Raw genomic sequence first — 27,892 nt, forward strand, 5'->3', positions numbered from 1 at the left:
CAAAAGGTCAATGAGAGATTCTTGTAATGAATTTGAAAGCAATATTTTGTCTGCAGATTCTAAAAACCCCAAAAAGTTTTGGTCGTATGTAAAATCTATGAATGCTACAAGTAATTCAATACCTTTTCTTGCTGACAGTGCGGGTAATGTAACTGATGATGATAAAACAGAAGGCTGAAATTCTAAACCTAGCTTTCAAAAACTCATTTATGGTTGAGGACTGCAGCACCATTCCTCCTTTCAATTATCGAACAAACGCAAGGATGGCTGGCATAGTGTTTAGTGTATCTGGGACTGTAAAACAGTTAAGATCCTTAGATGCCAGTAAGGCATCTGGCCCAGATGATATCCCCATAAGATTATATGTTTGTTGACTATGCAACAAATATAGCACCATTTTTATCCATCATCTATCAGAGATCATTGGAACAGCAGAAAGTTCTATGGTACTGGCAGAAGGCCCAGGTCATTTCAATCTATAAAAAGGGTAGAAAATTGGTTGCACATGATTACCGGCCAATTTCACTGACATCGATTTGTTGTAGAATCATGGTACATATTTTGTGTTCAGACATAGTGACCTTTCTAGACTCTGAGAAGCTCATCTGCAGAATCCAGCATAGTTTTAGGAAACAGCAGTCATGCGAGACACAGCTGGCCCTCTTTGTGCATGATGTACAACAGGCTCTAGATACCGGCTCCCAGGTTGATGCCACATTTCTTGATTTTCAAAAGGTGTTCGACTCAGTTCCACACTGTTGCTTGCTCCAAAAAGTGTGCATTTATGGTCTATCTGATGACATATGCAGTTGGATAGAAAGTTTTCTAACAGACAGGGAGCAGTATGTCATCCTGAATGGGGTGACTTCTACAGAAACAAGCGTAACTTCAGGTGTGCCCCAGGGCAGCGTAATAGGTCCACTGCTTCTTCCAATTTACATAAATGATCTGGTCGATGGTATTGACAGCGGCATTAGACTATTTGCTGATGATGCTGTAGTCTACAGGAAATATGTGAACAAATCAATGAGGATTTGCAGAAAATAAATGTGTGGTGTAATGACTGGCAGTTATCTCTCAATATTAGTAAGTGTAACCTACTGCATATAACAAAGCGAAAATCCCCATTAATGCACAAGTACAAAATAAATGCCCAGTCTTTTGGAAGCGGTAACATCTGTCAAGTATCTGGGTGTGACTATTCGAAATGATCTCAAATTGAACAATCAGATTACACAAGTAATAGGTAAGGTGGCCTCTAGATTGCAGTTTATTGGTAGACTCCTGTAGCGATGCAGTCCTTCAACAAAGGAAATAGCTTACAATACGTTAGTTCATCCAGTCTTAGAGTATTGTTCATCTGTATGGGACCATTACCAGTTGGGTTTGATTCGAGAGATTGAGAAGGTCCAAAGAAGAGTGACAAGATTCGTGACTGGTACCTTTAGCCATCGTGAGAGCATTACAAATCTCATAGTAAGTTTGAAGTGGGACACACTTGCAGATAGACAGTGCGCTAAACAGAAGGGGCTGCTCACTAAATTCCAAAATCCAATCTTCACCGAGTATGTAGAGCATGTATTATTACCACCAACTTTCAAACTGCGCAATGATCACTATACAAAGATAAGGGAAATTAGAGCTCGTACTGAGGTGTTCAGACAGTCGTTTTTCCCTCGTGCAATCTGCAAGTGGAACAGACTGGGGGAAAATATGATTTTGGCACAAATTGTGCCCTCTGCCACACACTGCTTGGTGGCTTGTGGAGTATATATGTAGATGTAGATTTAGAATTACTCTATCTTAGGATCTTACAATTCTACAGTTTTACGTCCCTACATAAAAAGTAGTAGAAGTCATTGAGGTTCTAAGGTCCAGTGTTACTATCTACTTAGTCCAACTTTGCATAGTAAGATGTGAATGGAGCAGTATCTGGGCATGTCCCATGGCCTGAAACCACTGCCTGAGTTCTCTCAGTCCACTGCCCACAATATTCGACATCAACAGATTGACTTTCAAGTAGCAGAAGGGCCACCAGCAACCCTGAAAATCATACCCTTCCCTGCCAGAGCTCAAGGAGTTTGTTGAGAAATGTGAACACTGTAAGGTTTGGTAGAGCTATGCTCAAAGCAGTCTCAGCCTGGATCTGTGTGCCTCTGAATGCCATAGCTTGAGAGCAACATTGCCAGTTCACATACTGATCAAATACCAGCAGAGCCTTCAACTCTTCAATTAACATTGGAATTTGACAGTCAGTCAGCCTCTGTATCACCCTTAACATTTTCAGTTGAGAGGGTAACAGACTTTTATTCACCACGCTGTCTACAGTATTGGTTGGTGAGCAACCAGTCCACATTTATTCCACATAAAGTAGCCCATCAAGATTCTTACCTTATGCGGATTACTAACTGTAACTGTGACATCTCAAAATCATCAGCAGGGTTTCCTCTCATTGATTCCATTAGTAATTATTAAGATGCAGTTAACACCCCCCTCTCTCCTTTCAGTTCTTAGTAGAGTCACACTTTGCTCTGAGGTTATGAGAACTATGTTGCTATAATAATACGCAGTACCAAGATAATCAGATAGGCCACCTCATCTGAAACTATGACAGGCAGTCAAATGAAAATAAAATGCCTGCCACAATTGGACCATGGAATGGTTCTATTCAAAAGTAATCACCATACACATTAAATATGTTTATGCCAATGAGAGACAAGATGATCAGTTCTTGTTTTGTAGAATACGGTTGGCTGCTGAAGGATCCACAACCACACCCACTCTCACAGTTCCTCATCTAACAGAAACTGACCTCCACCTCACATGGTGCTACCATTTTGATCCTGAGAGCAAATGGCAAAGCCAACAGTGGAAACATCCCACATCTCCCTGCCAACAAAATCCAAAGCTGCCCACACAAGTTGTGGTAAGTTCATGATGAGCCCCTTCTTCAACTACAGGGGCCTTCTGCTCATCGAGTTCCTCAGACATGGAATCACAATCAATGTGCAGTACTATGAAGGCACTTTGCAGAAACTGTGACATGCCATAAAGAAAATGCAGAGGAACACAGTCAGATGCAGTCATCCTGTTGCATTATTAGGCCTGCCCCCACACTGCCATTTGGACGAAGGCTATGCCTGAGTAATTTGGTTGAGAAACAATGCAGCATCCTCCATACAGCCCAAATCATTCACCATGTAATGTTCATATCTTTGGTGACCTGAAGAAAGATATGTATGGATGTTGGTTTCGGTCGGACAAGAAAAAGTAAGAGTGAGTGCGGTTGTGGATCCCTCAGTGCCTGACCATGTTCTATGAAACAGAAATTGATCACCTCATCTCCCATTCGGATAAATGTCTTAATCCATGTGATGATTATTTTTGAATGGAACCATTCAGTGTCCTGTTGTGGTGAATGTTCAGTTTTCATGTGACTGGCCCTTATAGTTAATAATAAAAATTTGATTGTGTTCACTGAGCTCTAAAGGCATATAAATAAATTAATCACACAGTTAGTGGTAGAGCAACACTTGCATATGTGTATGTTTTTATGGCAAAATAGATCAGATTTAATATTTTTGGATTCTAGTTTTTTTAAACCATCACACGCTATGAGTAGATATGCTGGGATCATGTTGCTAAACTGTTTTGCCACTGGTGTTGCGTATTCAAAAATAAATAAATAACAAACTGAACATATTTATCTTACTTACACTGACGTTATAACACCACACTTTGTTATATCATAGTTATCAAAGGCAACTGATTCTCACACATGCAGCAGAAAAAAATTAAATGCAGCAAATCATGGCAGTAATAATAACTTGACCAATCAACTGCAGTTTTACAGCATTTCATGCTGTTAGGTCTAACAAAGGGAAATATGTGTTATTATCTAGAAGAAAACATGCCAAATAGATTATAAGATCATCATTCCATTCGTGTTTATATCTTTTCTTGTGTTAAGAAGAAAATGTGCAGTGGGGTTCAAACACGTTTGGATGATCATTATATATGTACAGTTGCAAATGTTTTCCTCCAACCTCTTCAGTTCTCTTGATTACAGTATATTTCACAGTGTCTTTAGAAAGTGAACAGAAACATTCCTATGAGTCTCTCTCCTTTCATAGGTCTCTAAAATTAATATGTATATATTCAAGGTAATAGGTATTTGTGTGTTCAAATCTTTTGTGTAATATATTTTATTGTACAAATGCATAAAATTTTCATTATAATATTTAGCTAGACACAGGGTTCAAATTAGCAAAGATTGAAAAAAAAAAGAGTAATTCATCTAATACACACAGCTAAAATATTACTTACAAGATGGCACCGTAAATTGACCACATGTTTAATACACACAAAAAAAACTTAAATTTACAAATTATTGAACACCACACCAATTATGATACTAGAATGTTAATTTCATCACATGTTTCTAGTTCAATATACATGTTGGTACAACTGTGATAGTATAAGTACCTAAAAATACATATCAATCTTAAAGAAAAATGAAATACAATGAAAGAGAAAATGAAATTTAGGCTAAAGCTGATTAATGACAAGACAACAGAATGGTAAAAAAATAAAAGGGAAACACTCAACATTATTACAAGCACAGTACCTATTAATCTGTCAGGAAGTACCATACCTACTGCTGTTGTAATGGAGAGTACGAAATAATTTCTGTGAAGTTCCTTAGTAAAAGTCTGCTACAGCATGTACACAAATTATCATCTCCTACCACAGGGAGATACAGTGTGAAGAAAACTTGTGTCACTACATTATTTTTTATGTTCCTTTAAAACACTTTCATCACAGTTTAAATATTTCTGAGTTATTGTAAATGAGTCAGTGAAATACAAATTTGAAATCTCCTTGTTGTTTCAAAATAATTGCCATTTCACTCAGTCATGTCACAGGGAAATGTAATCTTGTACAGCAAGATCTCAGCAATTGTGAGAGTTTCCATTAACTTCTGAGAAGTAATCATCAAGCAATCATTGCAGACTTATGAATGACTTAAGGCAGCACTGTCACAATGAATAATTTTTATAAGTATGCTGAATCACTTGAGTGACATATCACAATAGTTTTACTGAGAGAGGTGGTGTAGTGGTTAGCACAATGGGCTCTCATTTGACAGCATGAGAGATAATATTCCCACCCATTCATCCAGATGTAGGTTTTTCATGGTTTCCCTAGATTGCTCCAGGCAAATGCCAGGATGGTTCCTTTGAAAGGGCTTGACTGATTTTCTTCCCCATCCTTCCCTGATTCAAGCTTATGTTCCACCTCTAATGACCTTATTGTCATGTGACATTAAACTCTATCTTCCTTCCTACCTTCCTTCACAACAGTTGCTTCAACAATCCTATGTCCAATTCCTCTTCCATTTATATTCAATAAGGTCACCCACTTTCTCTAAAAATTGTAAAATAAATGAAAAGTCATTATTCACTTTAGCAATATACAGTATATATGACCAGCTGAAGCCAGTCAATTTTATTTAGCATCTAGCCCCTTTGAATGAATTTCCTAAATTAAACTATTTTTCTGATATTGTTTCAGCAGAACCTAACCTGTATTGAAAATATTCTATGCCTGTGTTTAAATGTTAAAAATAAATTATTTCTTTTTCTTCTTGTTGTTTTGGTCTTATGTAGGCAAAGTTAATCTGGATCAAGTTCCTTTCTTTCTTTCAGGCATTCCTTGTCCCATATCCTCACACTTACAGCTTTCTCCATTCCCCACTCTATGATTTTTTTGTTCTGGAAACTTGTGGCAGCCTTGATTCTTTACTAGAAGTTTACACTGTTGTAATTTTCTATTTCCCATATTCCCACGTTGTCCTAAATCATTTGTATCTGGTGGATCCAGCACAGAGTACTTTGACTTTGTTGGTCAGAAGAAACTGGAGTATCTTGTGTGTCAGTCTCCCCTGGCCCAATCTCTGGGTGAATTCAATGAGTATTTTCCTTCTTTTCCTGATGGTAACCAAGGTCCTTTCTATCCTTTCTATTCTGGTTTGCTCATCTTCCAGATAAACTTTCTTTCATTCTTTGGGGTCCCAAAACCCTTATAATAATCTTAAGTTCAATGTGTTCTAGTGTCCTAAATAAACCTAACCTCACAAGGTTCAGACCTTCACCTATGTACAAACCTTCAGACTGGATCACACCCTGGTGAGGTCTTAATCTTGCATTGATTAAAAATTCTTCTTGTAGATGTCCATAGTGAGTTTGTATGATAAATGTTTGACTGAGTACCTCTTAATTTGGTACTTCATTTATTCACTTAATTTTTGACTTCATTCTGTAGCTTTACATAATCAATTATTAAATGACTCTACTTACTTTTTCTCTGGTTTTCCTGTAGTCAATACTTCACTTTCAAATGATGCAGTGTTTAAGAAATACACTTTCAGGAACTTCTTTGTCTGTCCCATATCAACATTTGGCACCATCAGAACTCTTTTTGCGAAAATAGTTTTATTTTCTGGCACAAATCTAGGCACACTTAACAAAAAATAAGGCACTCCCAGGGGGCATTGAACTAATACTGTGTAGCACCACCTCTAGCCTTGACAGTGTCCTCAGTTGACTAAGGAAGAGGGTCAACAAGTTTTTTCAGGAGTACAAAATTCAGCAGAAGCCTTTTATTGATGATTAGATCCCACAGAGATACCAGATTGCTGGAATTGCAGTCATTGTTTTATCCACTACTCCAAATAGTCATACATTCTCAGATATTTATATGGGATTAAGACTGTGATTTAGCAGACCAGCAGAAGTGCAGTTAGGCTGACTGCATGTTTGTCAAACCAAGAACATAAACATGCAGCCTTTTGAATAGGGCTGTTGTCATTGTGGATGATGAAAGTGTCCACAGCTTATTCGTCATGAATATTTGGAAGAAATGGCAACATTTGCTCATCAGGAATGTGAAATACACATATTGGTTCATGTTTACGGTAATCTGAATAAATTGGCTCAAGTTATGGTAGGAAAAAAAGAAACCACAGAATTACCTCTGGCTTAAATTACACTCACCACAATCTGCGGGTTAGAAACCTCACTGGGATGCCAGTGCACTCAGCACCTTGTGTCATTTCAGGAGGGAGAAAACTGCAATTCATCAGACCACACTCCTGGCCTCTAATCAGCTATTGCCCTGCTTCTGCATTGTGTACCCCCCGGAAGACATGCAGATTAGCATGCCACTGTGAGCAGTGGCCTTTGTGAGGTAACCAACTCCAAATACCCATTGCTTGTAGTTCCCCTTTGTAATGTTTGCTCATAACTTGGTTGAGATGTAGCTGCAAACACTGGCTGCAGAAATTCCTTTCATGTTTGAAACTGACTGTCATTACCAAGCCATGATACTCATCTCCAGTCTCACTCAGTTAACATCATTTTATGGTCACTTTTCTTATTTCATGTTACATGGCAGTCAGTGGTTCATCATTTCCTTGTAGTTATGTTGAACAGTACACATTGATGCCTCAACAAATTGGGCAACTTCATCCTAGTGCCATGACTTATGTCAGCAGGGGAGGCGCAGACGGCCATCTGATACCAGTCCTACACCATCTACACAGGTACAAAGCAAGCAGTATCTTTTAAGAGAGTCACTAATATTTTGTTTGGTGAGATTACTTCATATGCTTCCTAGTTTGCTATGTTATGGAACTTTTCTTCATAGGTATTGTATCCTCCCAAAATTTTCATCATATTCGTCTTTGTTTTGTGCTCAGCATCGTCCATTCAATTCTACAGTTCTTCTGAGTCTTCCTTATTTTCAGCTTGAAGGGCTGTTTTATCTGAGTACTTCACTGTAAAATGTCCCACTTTTATTTTACACTTCTTGTGAAATTTTCTTTCCCATTTTTTTATTTATTTATTTTTATTTTATTGCCTTTTCAACAACTTTTTTCCAATTTTACCTTTAACACCCAGAGGGGTCAAATTGACCCCTTTAGAAAAAAGCTGTAATTTTGTTTATAGTTATGCCATACATTTATCTCATGCATTCTCAAGCCTTGGCTGCTTTACTCTGTAGTTCAATAATTTACTTTCATTCATATGATTGCCATATGAAATGACAACAATGGACTCAGTTCACTGTTGTCCGTCATTCCCTTGTAAGAATCAGTCTTTCAAAGGTGACTGTGAGCTGAAGATTGAAATGAATGAGAAAGAGTATTTACAAGACACAGAAATTCTTGCAGAGTTACAAAGAGCTATGGAGTGTGATTCAGATGGTGGTGAACTTTTTCAGAGGAAGTGTTTTTACCACAGGCATTGAGAAAAGATGAACCATGTAATACTATGATTCTGATTCTTTCGATACAGATAATGGAAGTTTACAGTCTAGTAAGTATATTATTATTATTGCTGCTAATTTATAATCAACATATTCTTATCTACATATAATGTTACTGTACTTAATTTAGATTTTATGGTGGCTTTCTTAAATATATTCAGTAAAGCCCAAACTCCTACTGAATTGTGGTCCTAAAGCAGTTTTATAAGTAAAAAGTTAGTTATTGATATATATCAACAGCCTTTGAATTAACTAGTGTGGTATAAAAGAGGACAGAATCCCTCTAAGATCAATCTGCGACGTGCACTCAGTGCATAAATTCCTTCACCCAAATTCTTAAATGCCCATAAACAAGATCTGATAAGAGATTTGAAATGTCTGTGCATACATAAAATCATACCACTCTGCCATATTCACCAATGGCAGAAAACTAGAGTCTCTTTTTCACTCGATGTCATGACCTGATCTTTCTTTGTATATTCCCTCCTGCTCTCAAGAGCACCTCTTCCACCACTAAAATCCACCAATGTTACAACACTTCAGCCAATGACAGCTTGAATAGCTCCCCACCAAGTAACTCAATTTGTAAAAACTTCGACATTTATGCAAATGGACCACCATTGCTACACTAATGAATCTATAACTGAAATATAGATCCTTAATTGACAGGTTATATCATGACACTAGTCCTTATCATTTTAATTATACTGATGGGAATAAATCGCAACACCAAGAAGTAGTTGTGCAACATAATCGAAAGTTGGTAGGCATGTTTCTGCATTTGAAAGATGCTGTCTATTCTAATTTTGTGCCAGTCGCATAACAGTGGTGCTAGCAGCACCACTATGAGGATGAAAATCAGGTGTGCTCCAAATAAATGCTGTAATGGTCATTAGAATTAGTGACCTATGAGACTAGACATGGTGAGTTGATGTTAGTCAAGAATGCCCTTAATCAATGAAGCCCCCATTATCAACATCTCGCTGAGTTCGAACAAGGTCATGTAATAGTGCTGAGAAGCTGGATGTTCCTTCTGCAATACTGGAGAAAGACTTGGCAGAAATGTAGCCATTGTACATGATTGCTGCAGCAGCGGTCATGAGAATTTATGGTCGCAAGAAGATGGTATCTGGATGGTCACGTGGCACTATGGAGAGGGAAGACCATTGTGTTTGGTTTATGGCTGTGGTACATCATACTGCATTTGCTCTGGTGTGCATTACACTGAACACAAACCATCACGATTTGCGATTTCAGTGGTGTCAAGTGAGAACTCAGTGGAAGGCAGGGTGGTAGTCTTTTGTTTTTTCTGATGAAAGCTGGTTCTGCCTCAGTGCCAGTGATGCCCATGTGTTAGTTAGAAGGAGGGCAGTTTAGGACCTGCAACCAACATGACAGTGTGCTAGACACACTGGACCTTCACCTGGAGTTAAGGTCTGGTGCGTTGTCCTGTACAAAAGCAGGAACACTCTCATGGTTACCCCATGCACCCTGAATGCAGGTTTAGATGTCATTCTAGGGATTTGATCTGTTGTGCTGCCATTCCAAGAGGTGTTTTCTAACAGGGTAATGCTTGCCCACATACCGTTGTTGTAAACATGCTCTACAAGTGTCGTTATATTGCCTTGACCTGCACAATCACCAGATCCATTTCCAGTTGAGCAAACATGCGATATCAACAGATGACAACTCTATTATTTGTGCTCTATAGATCGAGGAGAATCATGTAACAGAAGAGGATATAATCCTGTTCCTCAGAGAGTAGAACAAGTAACTGCTTCTTCATCATCTGATGAAAGACATAAAGAAGTTGCTCCTGATGAAACAGTCTGGATAGAAACAGTACCTAATTCACAAGGTGGGCATCTTCCTATAAACAATATTTTGAGAGAAACTCCTTGACTTATACCACACGTAAAAAGAAATGTAAGTGTTGAACTTATATCAAGTGCATGGCACTTGTTCATAGACAATTATATAACCAAACATGTCTTGAAATGTACTACAACAGAGGCACACAGAGTACTAGGAAACGACAGCTGGTCAATGACCACGGAAGAACTAGAAGCATTTATTGCAATTATTTATGCCCATGGTGGTTGCTGAAGTACAAACCTTCACAGCTTATGGTCAGATTCCTGGGGCCTACTATTTTGTGTGGAAACCATAAGTAAAAATAGATTCTGTGAGATAATGATATTCATGAGGTTCGATGAGAAGTCTACATGCTCTGTACGATTACAGAATGATAAGTTTGCATTGTTTCTGCTGTCTGAAACAAATTCATTGAAAACTGTACAATGTGTTACAAACCTGGAAGTTACATATCATTAGACGAGCAGTTCTTCCTAAGTAAAACTAGGTGCTCTTTCACACAATTCATGGCTTCAAAGCCTGACAAGTATGGGCAAAAATATTGTTTACCTATAGATGCTGAAAACAAGTATATACTCAATGGTTTCTCTTAAGGATACTGCACAGTCCCAAGATGAAAGGATTTCAGATTATGTAGTGATGCATCTTATAGAACCATTTCTGGGCAAAGGCAGAAATGTCTTCACGCAAACTAGCCAAAAAATTGAAAGAAAAATCAACCTTCATTGTAAGCTGTAACACGGTCTTTGAGGCTAATGTTGGGACCATCAGAATATCATGATATGGCTGCCCACACCATCATGCTTCCACTTCCATGCTTAACTGTTGAAGTCCAGCAATGAGGATTGTAGGCTTCTTTTGGTGTTCTCCAGACATAAACCTGGCCCGACGTTGGAAATAACGTTGACTCAACGGACCATATGACATGTTTCCACTGATCAGCTGTCCAGGATTTATGCTCCTGACACCATCTTTTACATTTCTTTGCATTGGTTGTCATCACTAATGGTTTTGGTACAGCAGCTCATCCATGAAGATTCACTTTATGCAGTTCTTGTCGGACAGTGTCGATAGATACAGGGTCTTGAAGATGGCTATTGAGCTGTGCAGTCACTTTAGCCACCACAGTTTCATGTTGTTCTGACACAATTTGTATTAGCATATGATGATCTCTGTCATTCAGTTTTGATTTGCACCCACTATTAAGTTTACATGATGATGTCATCCCATGTTTTGTATAGGCTGTGATGACTGTTGAAACAGTTGCTCTTAAGACATTCAGTAAGTTGGCTATCTTAGTAATTGATGCTCCAGCTAACCAGGCCCCCAGAATCTGCCCTTTTTGGAACTCTGTTAGGTCTTTCATTGTACATTGACCTCGGCCTCTGGATGCAAATACGAAGTGTGCACTACTCGTAAACAACCTGCACTGATGCCTAGTCCGTACTGAACAAGCACAGTCCAGCACGACACCTGCCTTACTTTTGTTGTTGACCATCAAACACAATCATCCCATTACTACCACTGTTCACACTATTCCCTGTAAATGGTACAGTATCCAACAATTAAAAAGTAATGAGATTAATCACCCAATTCCAGGAATGTGGATCAGTTCCCTCAGCACTTATAACCAGGACAGAGGTGATATTATCTTTTACAGCCCATGTTCTTCAGTAATTCTACCTTTTGTGTCTCCATTAATATAGTTTTGAAGTCATCCAAAGTATCATATTTTCATTCTCCTTTACATGTTTTATGGTACACCTCTATAGTTGAGTGGTCAGTATTGCTGTCTGCCATGCAGAGGACCGAGTTTGATTCCCTATACTGCCAGGAATTTTTCCTCCTGGGGAGGGGGAGGGGGATGGGAGAGGAGAGGTGTTGGTGTAGTGTGAACTCAGTCTTTTGAGGCCAACTGAGGAGCTACTCAACCAATTAGTGGTGTTCCAAAGTAAACTCAACAATGACAATGGAGCAATGTGCTGACCATATGCCCTGCCAAACCACATCCAATAAGGCCATTGGCAGAGGATGACATGGCACCCATTGAGCTCCAACTGATCTCTCTAGGCCCAATCTTCAATTTTGTCACATACTTTTTCCATTTTACTATCATAAAATTGGGAAATGGAAATGAAAATGTGTATGATTGTGGTTAGCATTGGCTTTGCTCCATCCTGAGAAGAATGTTTAGTCGCTCACAGTTGTTCATTGTCACACACTTCCCTGTTCATAAAAATGCTAACAGCAGTCCTGGTTCTTTAGTTACCAGTCTAAAAAACTACATCATACCTCTATCTGTCCACTAATCTCTATGGAGTACCACTTCAAACTGTTCATCTTTCTCTTTTCAGATTTTCTGTTTTTCCAACAAATTAAAACTAATTAAATTCCATAGTATGATTTCTAGAATGTAAGTTTTGTTCATCATCTTTCTGGTAACTCCTTTCTGAGTAGTTCAAACTGAAATGTTCCATCTCTTGTTCTATTTGCTGTCATGATGTCAAGTAAAGTCTCACACTTATCTGCGGTCAAAATTCAAGGATTCCTAGTGATGTGTAGCACATGAACTAAATTACACAAAGTATTATGCAACTAAATGTTTATCAGCAATCTTGGATCAATTCTCACACTTACAAAACAGACTCACTTTGAGTAACAAGGAGTAATTGCTTTAAAACTAACTGCAAAAGCACTGTGCCAATCTAACAGACAATGTATCACTACCAACTGCTTCCCAACAACTTCTACACTGATGAAAGAGACTAACAGTTTGAAGCAACATAGTTTAATAGTCACATCCCAGTCATCACATTTGACATTTCTATAGAAATAAAACAAGTTTATTTAATTCAACATTTGTAAACTTTCCATACTTTGTTAATCAATGTAAACTACTAACTTCTGAATCATATATTGTTGTGGTCTTCAGTCTAAAGACTGGTCTGATGCTAGTCTATCCTGTGCAAACCTCTTCATCTCTGAATAACTAATTCAACCTATTACACTCATTTTAGTCTGCTTGCTGTATTCATGCCTCAGTGCCCCTCAGTCTTCCCCCAATTTCCCTCCATTACCAAATTAACTATTCTTTGAAGAGTCAGGATGTGTTCTGTCAACTGATACCTTGTTTTAGTTAAGTTATACCATAAATTTATTTGTCCCCAATTCGATTCAATGTTTCATCATTAGTTCTTCAATTGACCCCTCTAATCTTCAGGATTTTAGTACAACATCACATTTCAAAGGCTTCTATTCTCTCAATGCATGAATGGCATATAATTCATGTTTCACTTCCATACAAGGCTATACTCAAGACAAATACCTCAAGAAAAAGACTTTGTAACATTTGAATTTATATTAGCTGCTAACAATTTCCTGTTTTTCAGAAATGCTTTTCTTGTTATTGCTAGTCTGATTTTATTTCCTTTCTATTTCAGCCCTCATCAGGTATTTTTCAGCCCAAAAGAAACTTGTCTACTATTTTTAGTGTCTTATTTCTTAATCTAATTCCCTTAGCATCACCCAGTTTAATTCAATTATAGTACATTACCATTATTTTACATTTGTTGATGTTCATCTTATAATCTCTTTCCATTACACTATCATTTTGTTTGGCTGCTCTTCCAGATCCTTTGCTGTCTCTGACAGAATTACAATATCATCGGCAAACAACAAAGTCTTTATTTCTTCTCCCTGAAATTTAATTTCCCTTTGAAATTTCTGTTTAGTTTCCTTTAGTGTTTGCTCAAGACACAGACTGGAAAACATCAGAATAGGCTACAACCTTTAGTGTTTGCTCAAGACACACACTGAAAAACATTGTCTCACTACCTTCTCAATTATTGCTTCCCTTACTTGTCCTTTGATCTTGGAACTGCAGTCTAATTTCTCTTCAAGATGCAGATAAACTTTTACTCTCTGTAATTAAAGCCTCCTATCTTCATGATTTCAGAGTGTATTCCAGTCAAAATTGTCAAAACATGTCTTTAAATGAACAACTGCTCTAAAATATAGGTTTGCCTTTCTTCAACCTATCTTCTAAAGTAAGGTGTAGGATCAGAATTACCTGTGTATTTCTACTTCTCCAAAATCTAAACTGATCTTCCTGAGGTTGGCTTCTCTCAGTTTTTCCAATCTTCTGTAAATAATTCATATCAATATTTTGTACCCATGACTTATTAAACTGATGGTTTGGTGGTCTTCACAACTGTCAGCACCTGCCTTCTTTGGAATTGGAATTGTCACATTCTTCCTGAAGTCTGAGGGTATTTCCCTGACTCACATATCTTGCACACCAGACTGAATTTTTTTGTCTTGGCTGGCTCTCCCTAAGATCTCGATCATTTTGAGGGAATGTCATCTACTCTAACGACCTTTTTGGAATTTAAGTCTTTCAGTGGTTTGTTAAATTCTTCTAACAGTATCACATCACCCATCCAAATCATCTACTTCCCTTTCTATAACATTTTCTCCATGTTTCTTTCCCTTATATAGCCCTTTCAGATTCCCTTTCTTTGGTTAGTTCTGGCTTTCTGTCTGAGCTCTCGAAATTCATACTGCTTCACTGCTTTTCTTCAATGGTCTCTTTCATTTTCTTGCAGACACCATCTATTTTTCCCCAAGTCATGAATGCTTCTACAGTCTTGTATTTGTCCTCTAGCCATTTTTACTCAGCCATTATGGATTTTTTGTTAATGTCATTTTTTAAATACTTGTATTGCCTTTTGCCGGATTCATTTTCTGCATTTTTATGTTTTACCTTTTCATCAGTTAAATTCAGTATCTACTGTATTATTTGAGGATTTCTACCAGGGCTTGTGTTTTTGCCTATGATATCCACTAATGCCTTCACTATTTGATCTCTCAAAGCTAGCCCTTTGTCCTTTATTGTTTTCCTATTCCCTATTTCAATGTAATGTTGTCTAATATTCCTTCTGAAACATACAACAGTGTCTGTTTCTTTAAATTTCTCCATGTCCCATCTCCTTAAATTCCTGCCTTTTTGTAATTTATTCAATTTTAATCTGCAGTTCACAACCAGCAAATTATGGTCAGAGCTCACATCTGTTCCTTGAAATCTCTTAAAGTTTAAAAACTGGTTTCTAAATCTCTATCTTTCCATTAAGTAAACAATCTGGAGTCTTCCAATGTCTCCAGGTCTCTTCCACATGTACAACATTCTTTCATGATTCTTAAACCAAGTGTTAGCAATGATTAAATTATGCTCTGTGCAAAATTCTACCACATGGATTGCTCTTCCATTCCTTCCCTCCCCCCCCCCCCCCTCCTCAATTCCATATTCACCTACTATTTTTCCTTCTCTTCCATTTCCTAGTATCAAAAAGCAGTCACCCACCACAATTAAATTTTTCTCTCCCTTAACTATCTGAATAATATCTTTTATCTCATCATACATTTCTTTAATCTCTTCATCATCCCTGGAGCTACTTGGCATATAAACTTTTATTACTGTGGTGGGTGTTGGTTTCACGTCTATCTTGGCTATGATAATGTGCTCACTATGGTGTTCATATTAGATTACCAGCATTCCTATTTTCTTATTCATAATAGGGCTACTCCTGCGTTATTCTTATTTCTTTTTGTCTAGATAACTCTGTACTGACCTGACCAGAAATTCTGTTCTTTCTGTCACTGCACTTAATTAATTCTCACTATATCTAATTTCAACCTATCCACTTCCCTGTTTACATTCTCTTACCTACCGATCTGTCTGATTAAGATACCTAACATTCCATGCCCTGACCTGCAGGAACAAAAGCTGGATCTAATCTAGTCCATCCCACCCAGTTAGCCATACAGTCTAACGCACAGCTTTCCAGATTGCGAAGGAATGCCTGGTCCCTGGCACGAAACCACCCAGCGAACTTACGTCGAGGTTCGGTGAGCCAACCAGTCTATGGATGGTTTTTAGGTGGTTTTCCATCTGCCTTGGTGAATGCAACCTGGCTCCCCTTATTCCACCCCAGCTACACTATTTCGGCGATTGCTGTGCAAACAAATTTTCCACATACGTGTACACCACCATTACTCTACCACGCAAACATAGGGGTTACACCCGTCTGGTGTGAGATGTTTCCTGGGGAGGAGGTGGGGGGGGGGGGGTCCAATAGGAGCTGAACTGCACAATAACCCTGAAAGAGTGGTTCGGTGTGGGGCGGCGGAGGGGTGAAGTGGTCTGCGTTAGTCATCGTGCAGTTGTGGACCGCTGCAGCTGCGGCTGGGATGGAGCCTCTCCATCATTTCTAGGCCCCGGTTAACATACAAAACAATACAATACAATAATCTAATCTAATAATCAAATCAGCAAATTTTCATCAGTCAACCATGCATTTTCCCATGGTTAAGTCTGTGTACTGTGATGGAAGGAACCCCAGGGCTGCAAAGATATGACAGAGATATGAATTTGCATACAGCTACCTATATACACAAGTTTTCTAGAAAATCATTGGTAAGTGTCATCATTGTCACATGCTCTCACTTTCATCAACAAGAAGATGTGTGTGTATACCTCACCAATAGTCCATTTGTTTATGTTTGGTGAAATGGAAAACAAAAGAACAACACCAAATTTTTCAAAGAATGAGATGGACATACTTCTCAATTTTGTTCATGTGAATGCATCAGTTCTTGAAAATAAAAGAACAGATGGCTGCAGTATCAAAGAAGAAATGTACAGCATCTCGTTTTGGTCACTATTTTTTTCATTTTTTACCATTCACTTCAAATACCTATGTCATTCAAATATAAAATTCATCAAGTATATGCTAATTAGCACATCTAATTGTTATTTTATGAAAAATGCATGTCTTCTTATTTCTAACTATATGCTGCATACAAAAATCCAGTTTTCATTGCAAACAACAATCTTTTATAAAAGATTGTTGATCAAGATTATATAATTTAAAAACTACAAAATAAATTTTTCCTATCTTTTTTATTTTTTCTGTACCACAGAGAGGAAGCATGCTACAACAAAGGCACAGCACTTGTCACAATAAATCTACTTTATTTTAGCATATTTAACATGCTCAGAAAACTTATAAGTTGAATTTCCTGAGAATTTTTGAGAGTTACATTGAACTGCTTTGAGAGAGGTTTATTTGAGTTTTGAACTTCATGTATCATAAATGAAAAAATTACATGAATCCAATTGTTGTGTGGTCACGTTTGGAGGCACAATTTAGTTATACTCCTGGTAAGTTTGATTCATAAATTGATAAACTTTCTAGGTTCATCTTACATATAGAGTACAGTACACAATGCCTTGAGTCTGTGTCAGTACATCAAAACATGCCACCATTTTAGCAGTGTATGCTTATAAAACCCTGGTCATCTCATGAAAATTGCGTTTGAGCCACAGTCAAATTTAACTGTGGTCAGCTCCCTCATTTAACTTTGATCGAGTTTGGTGTGCCAGAATTTTGTATTGAACAGGATTAAATGCTGACTTTACCCTGTTAAACTTTTAATCAAAGTTGGTGCACTCATCTGTAAGTGATACAGTAGAGCTGCATGTCCTCAGTGATAAAAGTAAAAGTTGTAGAATCCCCTTGCTTTCCATTATTTTACAATACACAATAAGAAGTAGGATGCACTGGTTCTTTTCCTGCTTCTACATTTCTCTCTGCTCCCCTCTCTCCAATTCTTTCTGTCTCTTTCCCCTTTGTCTTTTTGTCCTGTACTTTTTACTTAAAATGTTAGCAGTGATTGGAACACAACAGGAAGCTTTAGAAAAAGAAGTAAAATAAATCAGAGATGCCATCAACTTGGCTGCAATAAAATGTGCAAACAGATAGAATGTTAAATAATGATTGAGAATATTCACATTAGGATGTAGCTAATTGTAAAAGTAATAGATGAATATTAGTTATATATCAAAGAAGAGCTTTTACCGATGAAATGTTTTTGGCCACTTTAGGTAGATCAAGTGTAAAAGTGTGTGATCAAAAACATGTCTTTGATGTAGAGAATATATTTTCAGCTGCTTCTAAAGTAATGCTTAAATGAAAACTTAACAAATAATAGGTACACACCTCAAGCCGCCGAGCCTTAAGCTCAACTTCAGTGTCAGCATCTGGCATGACATAGAATGGCACAGGTTTCTCAATTATGATTGGCTCTGGTGGTGGCTGTGGCTGTGGTTGAGGTATTGGTGGCTCATGTGGTTGGTCAACTGATGCCGTGATTCTTGCCTCCTGCATCATTGCTTTTGTCTCTGCTGTCTTCTGCAAAGCCTCTTGTTCTGCCTTCAGCCGTGCACTCTCTTCGGAAAGGGCTTCCATCTGCTCTCTCAGTTCTCTAATTTCCTCTTGCACTTCTTCCTGCAGATGGTAAAGTGAAACAAATTTGAGAGTAGGAAAAGATGAACTGAAACTTCAAGAACATGATGAATTCTAAGGGAGACAAAAATTTCCTGTTATCATCTGCATAGCATAAACAATGTTTAATTGATACAGTAAAGCCTTGACCAGTAGTGGACTTTCTTCACTTTTTTTTTTTTTTTTTTTTTGTCTTATTTCTGTGTAGCATTTTGTAGGTGGTGCATCATGTAATTGCAGTGATTACAATACAAGATATGCACTTTTTCCTCAACCAGTACTAATAAAGGAGGTTCTCCATGTACCTAATACCAAAGCAAACAAGTACTGGTACAGGCCTACCTGTTCTAACAAGGGAATGGTCCTATCTGACGTATAAAAACCTGCCCTGAATTTTTTATACAGGAAGAACACACCAGAAGAAACAAAATGTCAAAATTTTAGCTACTAAGACACACTTCAAACATTCTTTTTTAAATATTGAAAATTTACAAACTTGTGGCTTATCAGGCAGTGGAAAAATGTACACCTCTAAGGGGCTGCAGCATACAGTGCATGTGTAATGTAGGAGGCACATAACCGTTGTTGCCGATGTGCTAGTGAGTAGATAACGTGACCAATGCAATTTTATTTTGTAAACCGAACTTCAGTTTACATTGGCAGTTTCTCTGACACAACGGTTCACTGTTGCTATCCACTTGGATTTACAACTCATTTAATATCCATAATAAGTAGCACTTGCCTTTGTGAATTCTCTAAATGTTAAGAATACAGAGAAAACTAAATTAATTTTCTTTGTGTTTCCTCCATATATGCTTGTTAATAGCATGTGTCTTTGAGCAGGTTCCAAGTGTTTCAATGTAATGTGGAACCTAATTATTGTTTTCAACCTGGCAAAGATGAAATATGAAGAACATGGGGTGCAATGTATCAGTCTCTGTAATTTCCTGCACACTCATTCAAATTATGTTGAGATTTTCTTAGAAATTGTGAAAACATTGGAGGAACTAGGAAATAGCTCTTAATGATTCCATGAATTATGATTTGAATAATGATTGTTGTGATAGTTAAATTCTAGAACAATAATACAGTATCTTCCTAGCCCAAAGAAAATATATACAGTAACAGCTTTCAGTGACAATGAAAATGCTGTGAATTTTTTTTATTTTTTTTATTTTTTGTTAAATGAAGGAGGGCGAAATAACGTAAAACTAAGAATGATGCAAAACCTTTTTCGTTTCATTAAAGCTGAATGTGAATTATATAAATGGTAGGAAGTTTTACATGACGTGTGAAATATGTGCCAAAATGAAACTCACAAAAGAGTGACAGAAAAACTATTCAAAAGACTTAGAACTGCTTGTGAGAGTCAATTTACAGTCACCAAAGGAGATTTATCAGACTCAGGCTTCTGAATTGCAAGAGATATGAAAATTACTGTCTTCCAGGTATCTTTGACCCCTGTAAAAGGATTCAAGAAATTATGCAGAAAAGGAATTCGCAAAATTATTATGTTTGCTTCAAGTAAATGTGTAGAGATGTCTTCAATGTATAATACTACAGAAAAATTCGTAGCTGACAAGAAGACAAAGCTTCTTGTTATCCCCTAAAATGCGGTGTGTGAAGCCAGTCAATCAGGATTTGTGTAAGAACTGCATGAAAACCACACTTTATCATTTAAAGTGAAAATAAGACAGAGTTGCCTGTGCAGTTGATGAATGTTATGACATATTAGTGTACAACAAATCCCATTGGTAAGTATGAGTGGGTTAATGTTTCTACTAATTTATATCTGTCTTCAGGAAAGTCAAATTAGGGCCAAAAATTAAAGAAAAGGACTGTTTACTTGCAAAAGTCCTGTAATCAACATAGTGAAATCTGGAAAAATTGAGAGAGAATAATTTTCAGTATTACATACATAATGTCTTCTTAACACTTGCAGAATATAAGTCATTGCTTTTATTAGATTCTTGCCCCAGGCATATCAGCACACTGTTCTTTAGTAGGACAATGAAAAGACTTCATTTGATTTGGATTCCATCCAGAAGTAATAGTATGATTCAGCCTTTAAATTAAGAAATTATTCAACAGTGTAAGCATTTTTCACAAAAGTGTCAGAATTATTATTTTCAATAGTGTTTTGTCATTTCATATTTATCAGCAGAACAGTACTGTTGAAGTTTAGTCATTTGTGTACTGTCAGTTTGCATCACCACGCTTTACAAATTTGGTCGTGTATGCCTGGTGCGCAGCACAAGATGCAGAACAATGGCCATGATTGTTTCTTACTCCATCCCAATCCTGTCTCAATAAAACTGTGCTGACTGCATTAATTTTTCTTTTACCAGATTGGTGGGTGTAAGGAAAATGCTTGTTTTTTGCCTTCCAATAGACACTTTCAAATTTTTGTGAAGAACTCAGGGAATAAACAAGAAACTGTTTCATTGTAAGTAAAATATACACTGGTGTCCAAAACTAAAGCAACAAACAGAAATTTTGCAAGGTTATGGTTATTTTTCCACAAAACAGTACAAAGTAAATAGTAAAATAGAAACAATGTAAAGAATACAGAACATAATCAATTGCAACATGCATAACAGCAGACAAAAATGTTCTTAATTTCTTTTCCAACTTAACAGATTTTCACACACATTATGACAGCTGGTTAATGCACTCACTATGGGGTGTGACCACCTCTTGTGCCAGTACAGGCCTGACAGTGTGGGACATGGTGTGAATGATGTCATGAATCTCATGTTGAGGCAGTGACATTCATTCTTCCTGCAGAGCTGCTCACAGGTCTTCTAGAGTGATTGGTCGATACTGATGTGATTCAACCTGTCTTGCTAGTGCATCACAGACATGTTCTATGGGATTATAATTGGGAGAGTGAGCAGGCCATGACACCATGCATGCAGTATCTTCCATTTCCAAAAAGATGTCAATTACCCATGCTCTATGAGGTCAAGCAATATCATCCATCAATATGAAGTCTGGGCTGACAGCACATTGCAACAAGTGTGTTGCAACAACTGTGCATGAAATCCCAAGATATCCTCACTGTACCTGACAGCAGTTAAATCTTGCTGATTCACTTGTACAGTTTCATGAAGAGGTGTTCGCGTGGTCAACATAATTCCTGCCCACACTATTAGGGATCCTCCTCAATATCAGTCACTTTCCACAATGTATGGGTTCCAAAATAGTGTTCCACATGCCCTACAGATGTGAATCCATCAAAAGAGCACTCTCCACACCAAATCAGGCTCATCTCTGCAAAGAACATTGGCCCTTCGTTCAACCATCCAGGTGGTATTTTGACAGCTCCACTCTAGATATTCACTTCTGTGAAGACACGCTAGAGATAAACAGACAGAAGGTCTCCAACAATAAAGGCCACTCTACTGAAGCCTTCTGTACACTATTTGCCTCGATACAACACATCCAGTGGATGCTGCGAGATAAGATGCCAATTGCAATGTAGTAGTAAGGCGGTACCATCGTGCCCTTACAGCCAAATAACGGTACACTCTTTCTGATGCCACATGTGGTTGGCCCTGTCCTGGTCTCTGGGACACAGTTTCAGTCTCTATGAACCGTCGCCTCATCTGAGAAACAATAGAACAATTCAAATTAAGCCATCAGATCACATCCATGTGGTCGGCCCTATCCTGGTCTCTGGGACGCAGTTTCAGTCTCTATGAACTGTCGCTTCATCTGAGAAAGTCTTCTCTGTGCCATACAGCACTGTCTGTAACTGTGTACACAGCGATTGTGGATGTGGGACTACCCTGCAAACACTACCCCACTTGATAGGTGGCCCGATGTCATTGTTATTGTGGTTGTCCATCGATCGGAATGCAGCCTTTCATGAATAACATGATCGTGATGACATCTGTTAAAAGTTTGTATGATTATACTGTGAATTAGACACAGGATGGGGAAATAACAGTTTGTTGCTTTAATTTTGGACACCAGTGTACAGTATTAAAAAATTATCATAATATTTTGGCTCAGGAATTGTAAAATATTTCATGTCAATAAATTAAGGCCCTGATTGATGGGAGATGTCCATACACTGCCATGATTTTCTTTCTTCTGCTAGCCACTTGCATAACAATTACATCTGATAGATTTCAGCTACTGATATGAACTGCAAGTTACTCAAAAAATTAATGAGTTGAGACACTTTTGGTGTGGTTTAAGTGCATAAGTTCATGTGGACTTCACACTACATTCTCTTGTCATGGCTGCGTCTGCTTACTTGTGGCTTCACATGCTAAGTAGGAAGGACTGTACAAACCACTGCTATAAACAGTTCTTTGTGTGGCAAACATGAGTAATTTCAGAGTAGTTTTCAACATGCCAGAGTGGACCATTCCCCTGTAAGTGCTGCACACTGAGTATCTGTTTAAGGTTTCCTGACTGAACTGTGGGTAGTAACCTTCCTTTTCTGGGGAATCATAACTAGAAAATGCGATGTACCAGTAACTGCCAGTTTTACTGCAAAGAAAAAGATAGGTCAACATGGGATTTACCAATGATTACTACAGTGATCTGTGCACTGCTATTTTTGAATGCCAAGTTTGATAGTGACCGAAGTCATGACCTAATGGCCCAAAATTCTCAGGCTTCTGCAAGTTCAGAATGAGGTAGTTGGGTGCCCAAGAAATATGCACATACAGTAGTTAGCAATGTCGTTACACTCATTTAATTACTTTCCTAATACTAATATCCCAAAGACACACTGATTTATCCACTCAGACTGTCAGTGCTATGACCATTTTTCATCTGAGAGAAAGAGAGAGAGAGAGAGAGAGAAGCAGATGATGACAGTAGGAAGTGCAAAATTTCTGCAAGCATATCATGTTATCATGTCACTTGTTACTGTGTCTGCTGCGGACATTATTTCACTGGCAGTACTTTTGCAGCTGTTTCCTTTGGTGATGACAAGCACCATAGTTTTCAGCTCCTGAAAAGGAATGCTAGCCATAGTGTTATCATGCCATTTATTCCAATACTGAAAGTAAGATCTCCTGTGTGTCAATCCAAACAATACAATAACTGTTATAGAATATAAAACATTTTTCTGCAAAATTTTGAGTATTGAACACAAAGGAAAAACATAACATTTAAACATTAGTTGCCTTTGTTGTCTGACAATAGTATTACATACCGTCACTTTTCTAGCAGTGATGTGTGAATGGATACCTTTTCCAAATAAACCAATGGCTGTTTGTATTTTCATGCTATGTTTTATGTTAGAAGTCCAATTTGACAACTATGTCCTGAAATATCCTGCAATTACAACTTGATTACTCATATATGTTGTTGTTGTTGTTGTTGTTGTGGTCTTCAGTCCTGAGACTGGTTTGATGCAGCTCTCCATGCTACTCTATCCTGTGCAAGCTTCTTCATCTCCCAGTACCTACTGCAGCCTGCATCCTTCTGAATCTGCTTAGTGTATTCATCTCTTGGTCTCCCTCTACGATTTTTACCCTCCACGCTGCCCTCCAATACTAAATTGGTGATCCCTTGATGCCTCAACACATCCTACCAACCGATCCCTTCTTCTAGTCAAGTTGTGCCACAAACTTCTCTTCTCCCCAATCCTATTCAATACCTCCTCATTAGTTATGTGATCTACCCATCTAATCTTCAGCATTCTTCTGTAGCACCACATTTCAAAAGCTTCTATTCTCTTCTTGTCCAAACTATTTATCGTTCATGTTTCACTTCCGTACATGGCTACACTCCATACAAATACTTTCAGAAATGACTTCCTGACACTTAAATCTATACTCGATGTTAACAAATTTCTCTTCTTCAGAAATTCTTTCCTTGCCATTGCCAGTCTACATTTTATATCCTCTCTACTTCGACCATCATCAGTTATTTTGCTCCCCAAATAGCAAAATTCCTTTACTACTTTAAGTGTCTTATTTCCTAATCTAATTCCCTCAGCATCACCTGACTTAATTCGACTACATTCCATTATCCTCGTTTTGCTTTTGTTGATGTTCATCTTATACCCTCCTGTCAAGACAATATACATTCCATTGAACTGCTCTTCCTAGTCCTTTGCTGTCTCTGACAGAATTACAATGTCATCGGCGAACCTCAAAGTTTTTATTTCTTCTCCATGGATTTTAATACCTACTCCAAATTTTTCTTTTGTTTCCTTCACTGCTTGCTCAATATACAGATTGAATAACTCATATATATCTAGCACTATTTAAATAATGGAAGGACTTAAGGTAATAACTTACAGTATAGTTGATGCATTGAGTGGTCAACAGGCACATAAAAAACGCACACACATATACACCCACACACCCACGTTGTCTTGGCTGACAACATGACTGTGTGAGGCAACTGTAGAATAAACTAAATGGACTATATATGATGAGTGAATTTTGAAAGGTTTTGGACTACATTGTCTGATTTTCCATGACAACCATTAGAGAAGAAGTAGGAGACTAGTGTTAATTAATCTGAAATGTGAAGAAATGCTAAACATTTAATAAAAACACAAGACTTTGTTCTATTGGAGTAGTGGACTATACTTTGCTCTTCAGCAGACTGGGTATGAGTTTAACATGCTGAAGTAAATTTTTTAAAGTGGTTATCAGCCTCAGATTTTCCTGTTTGTGCTACGATACTGTCAGTTGTGCAAGTCTCGGTCAGGGTTTATGAGCATTGTTGAAGAAGGGTGTCAATAGCTATCCATCTCCCTACTTAATTCTCAAAGAGAAATTTATTGTGCCAGTTTATGGTTTATAACTTCTGATTTACAATTTTGTCATTGCATATCTGTTTCACCTAAATATAGATCTGACTAGCTATAGAATGGTTTCTGAAGGGTTTATGGCTCTAGCACCACGAGAAAATCATTTGAAATAACAGTGAATTACTCATGTATTTGAATAATGGATTCAAGTCTTGTGCTATGTGGTGACTTAATGAGTCCTATAAGCATCAAAATGGATTCTGATTATTATTATTATTATTATTATCATTGTTAGACATGCTATGAAATAAATTATCATTTGGAGAGAAATTTTATAATTCATATAAGTACTGCAGGATGAAAAGTAATTCAATCACTGACAAATGGATATCTAGCAGAGTATGATTTATATTTGAGTGTCACAAGATGGAGATACATGTAAGAATGCATAAGTGAAATGGGAAAAATAATTTATATGTTAATCCTCCCGGAGGTGCGTGCCTATGGGGTTTGACCCATTGTTTTTGTGGCATGTTTTTTTGCAGTGATTATTTTGAATATTGACCATTGGTGATGACAGCTATTAACTAGTTCTTTCCAAAATTCACTCCAGCTTTTACATGGATTACTAGTCACTGTCTACTTCCTATCAGAAGGGCCATTTTCAGATGTGCTATACTCCAGTAGGTCCACCAGATAAGAATTCATGAAGTGTGCTGTGCTGATAAATGTAACTGAGCACCTGACATTATGCACCTCAAAAGTGCATCCCCCTGATACAAATCATGCATGGTCTCCATTCACATAATATAAAGTGACTTGGTTAGCAAAGCAGGTCACAAGACCCTTTGCTAGAGAGAGAGAGAGATAGAAGGGGGGGGGGGGAGACTGGCTTGAAAAACAGTACAGCATATTGCTTTAGTTTTTAAGACAGTTGTCAATCATTAAATGCTGCATAGACAGTGAAGCGAGGCGTCAACTTCAGTAAGATGCAATGAAATGGAAGAAGAGAGCTGCACTTGCCTTTGGTTGAGTGGTGACTGCTGCCTTGAGCTCTGTCTCAGTGCTGGCATCGGCAAATGTAGGTGGTGGCTCATCAGAGGCAGGCTCAACACACACATCATCAGGCAGTGGGTCTGTCTGTGTTGCCACTGATGCCTCCTCAGCTGCCGATGGCTCTTCATCAGCAGCCATTGCCTCCACGTCCATGGCATCTTCACGCAGTGCGCCAACTAGAGGCTCTTCCTCTTCAGCCTCCCGCCGTGCTGCTTCTGCTATAGATTCTGGCAGTGCAGTGTCGTCCTCCACCTGAGCCGTTAGTTACATTTTTCACAGATCATGTATATGGGGTATTATCATATAGGGGCTAAGGCTGTTTGTTCCCAAAACATCAAACTATACGTACATTTGATATAAAAATAATTTGGTTTCTTATTTTTATGAAAGTAGCGGTGTATTATATTGATGCAACTAGGACTACTGTGAAATGTGAGTGTGAAGTTGATAACAATGTTAATAACACAGAGGACTTAAAAGTCAACACTTACATAGTAATTTACACTAATGTTACAAAGTAGCACAAGAAACATGACCTCATACTATGGTAACCAAAACTGTGAAAGAAAAATAGCTGAAGGAGGAAATTACTGTCCCTTAATAAATACTACCAAGTGTCATTTCAGTATGTAATTTGCACCTTGCATTCCACTGACAAATTATGTTTCTGATGGATTTCATTTCGCTTTTTTCAGATAATACAATATATTGGATATGCATGGAAAATTAATGCAATACTGGCAGTATATTCAGATAATCATATTCTGGTATAGGTAACTTCAAATGCTTTTTAAATATTTGCCCAGTGGATTTGAGAAAGGAAATAACAAGTTTTCTGGTGGCAGTATTATTTCATATTGAGTGTTGCTTTTAATAAAGGCATTCAACTATACTACAGTGTCTTTTAGTGCACTTGGATGAAGCATAACTCCAAAATTCAGTATAGCTTAATTTTAATATTTCATTGTATTTAACTGACGGCGGTGCAAGAGTGAAAATGTTAGCTTTTAATGAGTCTTTAGGCCATCACAAATAGCATCCAACATCTCACACAAATACTTTGAAATAGTACTTTTGAGAATGTGATATAGGGCTAAATATTGGAAAGATTTAATCACCAAATGGCAAATACTGGAAGTGTCACTCCTAACTTTACTTGAGTCTTTCATTTGAGTATCAGACTTTTAATAGACCTCAAATCATAGCTCTACAAGTACTCAAACCTAGCGTGCCTTATCCAAATGTGTTTCACATATGGGTCTTCATTTACAAGTGATGTGTCCATTACTTTGATCCGCTTGTGTCATTTGTGAATAAATTCCAATTCCAAATACAACATCTGTACTTTTTCTTCTTCTTATTGGATTCCTGGCTCAGTTTTAATACCATAAGCTGAATGACAACACTAATGTCTGTAGTCTGTATGAATAATCCCAGCTAACACCATGTTGAAAATGGTGTTACAACAATTTTTAAAAGAGTGTGTGGGAACAACAGCACACAACTCCACTGCTGTATCAGCTGTCATGTCACTTGTTCTGGCATCACTTTTGTTGCATGT

At 37.7% G+C, this 27,892-nt stretch overlaps 1 protein-coding gene across 6 annotated transcripts in view; it reads right to left on the bottom strand.

The window, feature by feature from the left end:
- LOC126251881 (plectin) overlaps positions 1–27,892 on the bottom strand; it is a 492,445-nt gene that overhangs the window by 17,117 nt on the left and 447,436 nt on the right. For 5 of the 6 annotated variants that reach the window (XM_049952605.1, XM_049952614.1, XM_049952597.1 and 2 more), the window contains 2 exons: positions 26,299–26,583; positions 18,261–18,548 (listed from right to left, as the gene is read on the bottom strand). In XM_049952605.1, coding sequence (XP_049808562.1) covers positions 18,261–18,548; positions 26,299–26,583 — 573 coding nt within the window. Of the gene's footprint in view, positions 1–18,260; positions 18,549–26,294; positions 26,584–27,892 lie in introns of all 6 variants that reach the window. The other variant, XM_049952588.1, reaches the window with a different exon arrangement.

The sequence above is a fragment of the Schistocerca nitens genome, chromosome 1 (genome assembly GCF_023898315.1).
Source record: "Schistocerca nitens isolate TAMUIC-IGC-003100 chromosome 1, iqSchNite1.1, whole genome shotgun sequence".
Classification (NCBI taxonomy): domain Eukaryota; kingdom Metazoa; phylum Arthropoda; class Insecta; order Orthoptera; family Acrididae; genus Schistocerca; species Schistocerca nitens.